General features: G+C 34.3%; 1 protein-coding gene across 6 annotated transcripts in view; it reads right to left on the reverse strand.

Moving 5' to 3' along the window:
• The window catches only part of LOC106881627 (protein lev-9), a 421,933-nt gene that overhangs the window by 252,910 nt on the left and 167,955 nt on the right, over positions 1-1,068 (reverse strand). For 5 of the 6 annotated variants that reach the window (XM_052969987.1, XM_052969992.1, XM_052969988.1 and 2 more), the window contains one exon: positions 518-712. The exons of the other annotated variant lie outside the window; for it this stretch is intronic. In XM_052969987.1, the coding sequence (XP_052825947.1) occupies positions 518-712 (195 nt within the window). The remainder of the gene's footprint in view (positions 1-517; positions 713-1,068) is intronic. 6 annotated transcript variants of the gene reach the window in all.

Consider the following 1,068-nt stretch of genomic DNA (forward strand, 5'->3'; position numbering starts at 1 on the left):
ATATATATATATATATATATATAAGAATGAATGTATGTATATATCGTTGAATTGTGAAAAATAGACCCTTGTTCACGGGTTCTATCTAGGTTTCTAATTATAATGGGCTTATCAATTCTTTCTTCCATTGAAACACAATCCAAATAAATACATCTATACTTTAAGTCAATTTTTAACGTTGATCTTGTTGACCGAAACAAACACACTTCCACGCCCACGAAGATTAAGATATTATCACAATCAAATGCTCTCTTCAAATTTATAGTTACCTCTCTTTCTAACTATAATACACAAAATTCGTCAGAAATTGAAATGGAAGATTTCAGAAATTTCATACTAAACACTCAATTTCGAGATGACTTCTTTATGACTACAGAGACGGGTTTTATCTATTATCATGTTATCATATTAACATTAGAAATTTACGCAGAGTAGAGAAACCAATCTGATAATCAGTTAATAATAGCATCAGTGTATTAAGAGTTGTTGAAAAGAGCACTGAAATGCTTTTACTTACGAGAACAAGTCATATTGGGACCAACCCATACGCCTCCGCCAACACACCAAGCCCGGAACACACTATCTCGTCTGGCTGAAAAACCCTTCTTGCAGCGATAATCCAACATGTGACCATTTGGGTAGCCCTTCAGGCTTTTATCACCATCATGTTCAGCATGATGTACGGTAGGAGGGTCTCCGCATTGGTTTTTTTCTGCAATATTTCAATTTTTAGTTGTAACGAAGGTGTAGAGAGCCTTGAGATAATCCATTTAGATAAGAGACTGTGAAATATAACATTACCTGTGTTTGCCAGCGTATGAATTCTGTAACGATCAGTCAAACGGCATATTTCGTGTCCCAAGGCGTCTTAGTTTTACTTAGATCGCTCAACGCTTATTGAAATAATTGACTACGTGCCTAATATACACACATTTAATAAAGATTACTAAGAACGCTTCTCTATGTTTATTTCAGTTATCATTATCGTATCTAATATTATTATCGACTACGTGATTCGCGAGATCATGATTACCTTCGCAATTACCTCCATTGAAGATTTAAAATATA

The sequence above is a fragment of the Octopus bimaculoides genome, chromosome 8 (genome assembly GCF_001194135.2).
Source record: "Octopus bimaculoides isolate UCB-OBI-ISO-001 chromosome 8, ASM119413v2, whole genome shotgun sequence".
Classification (NCBI taxonomy): Eukaryota; Metazoa; Mollusca; class Cephalopoda; order Octopoda; family Octopodidae; genus Octopus; species Octopus bimaculoides.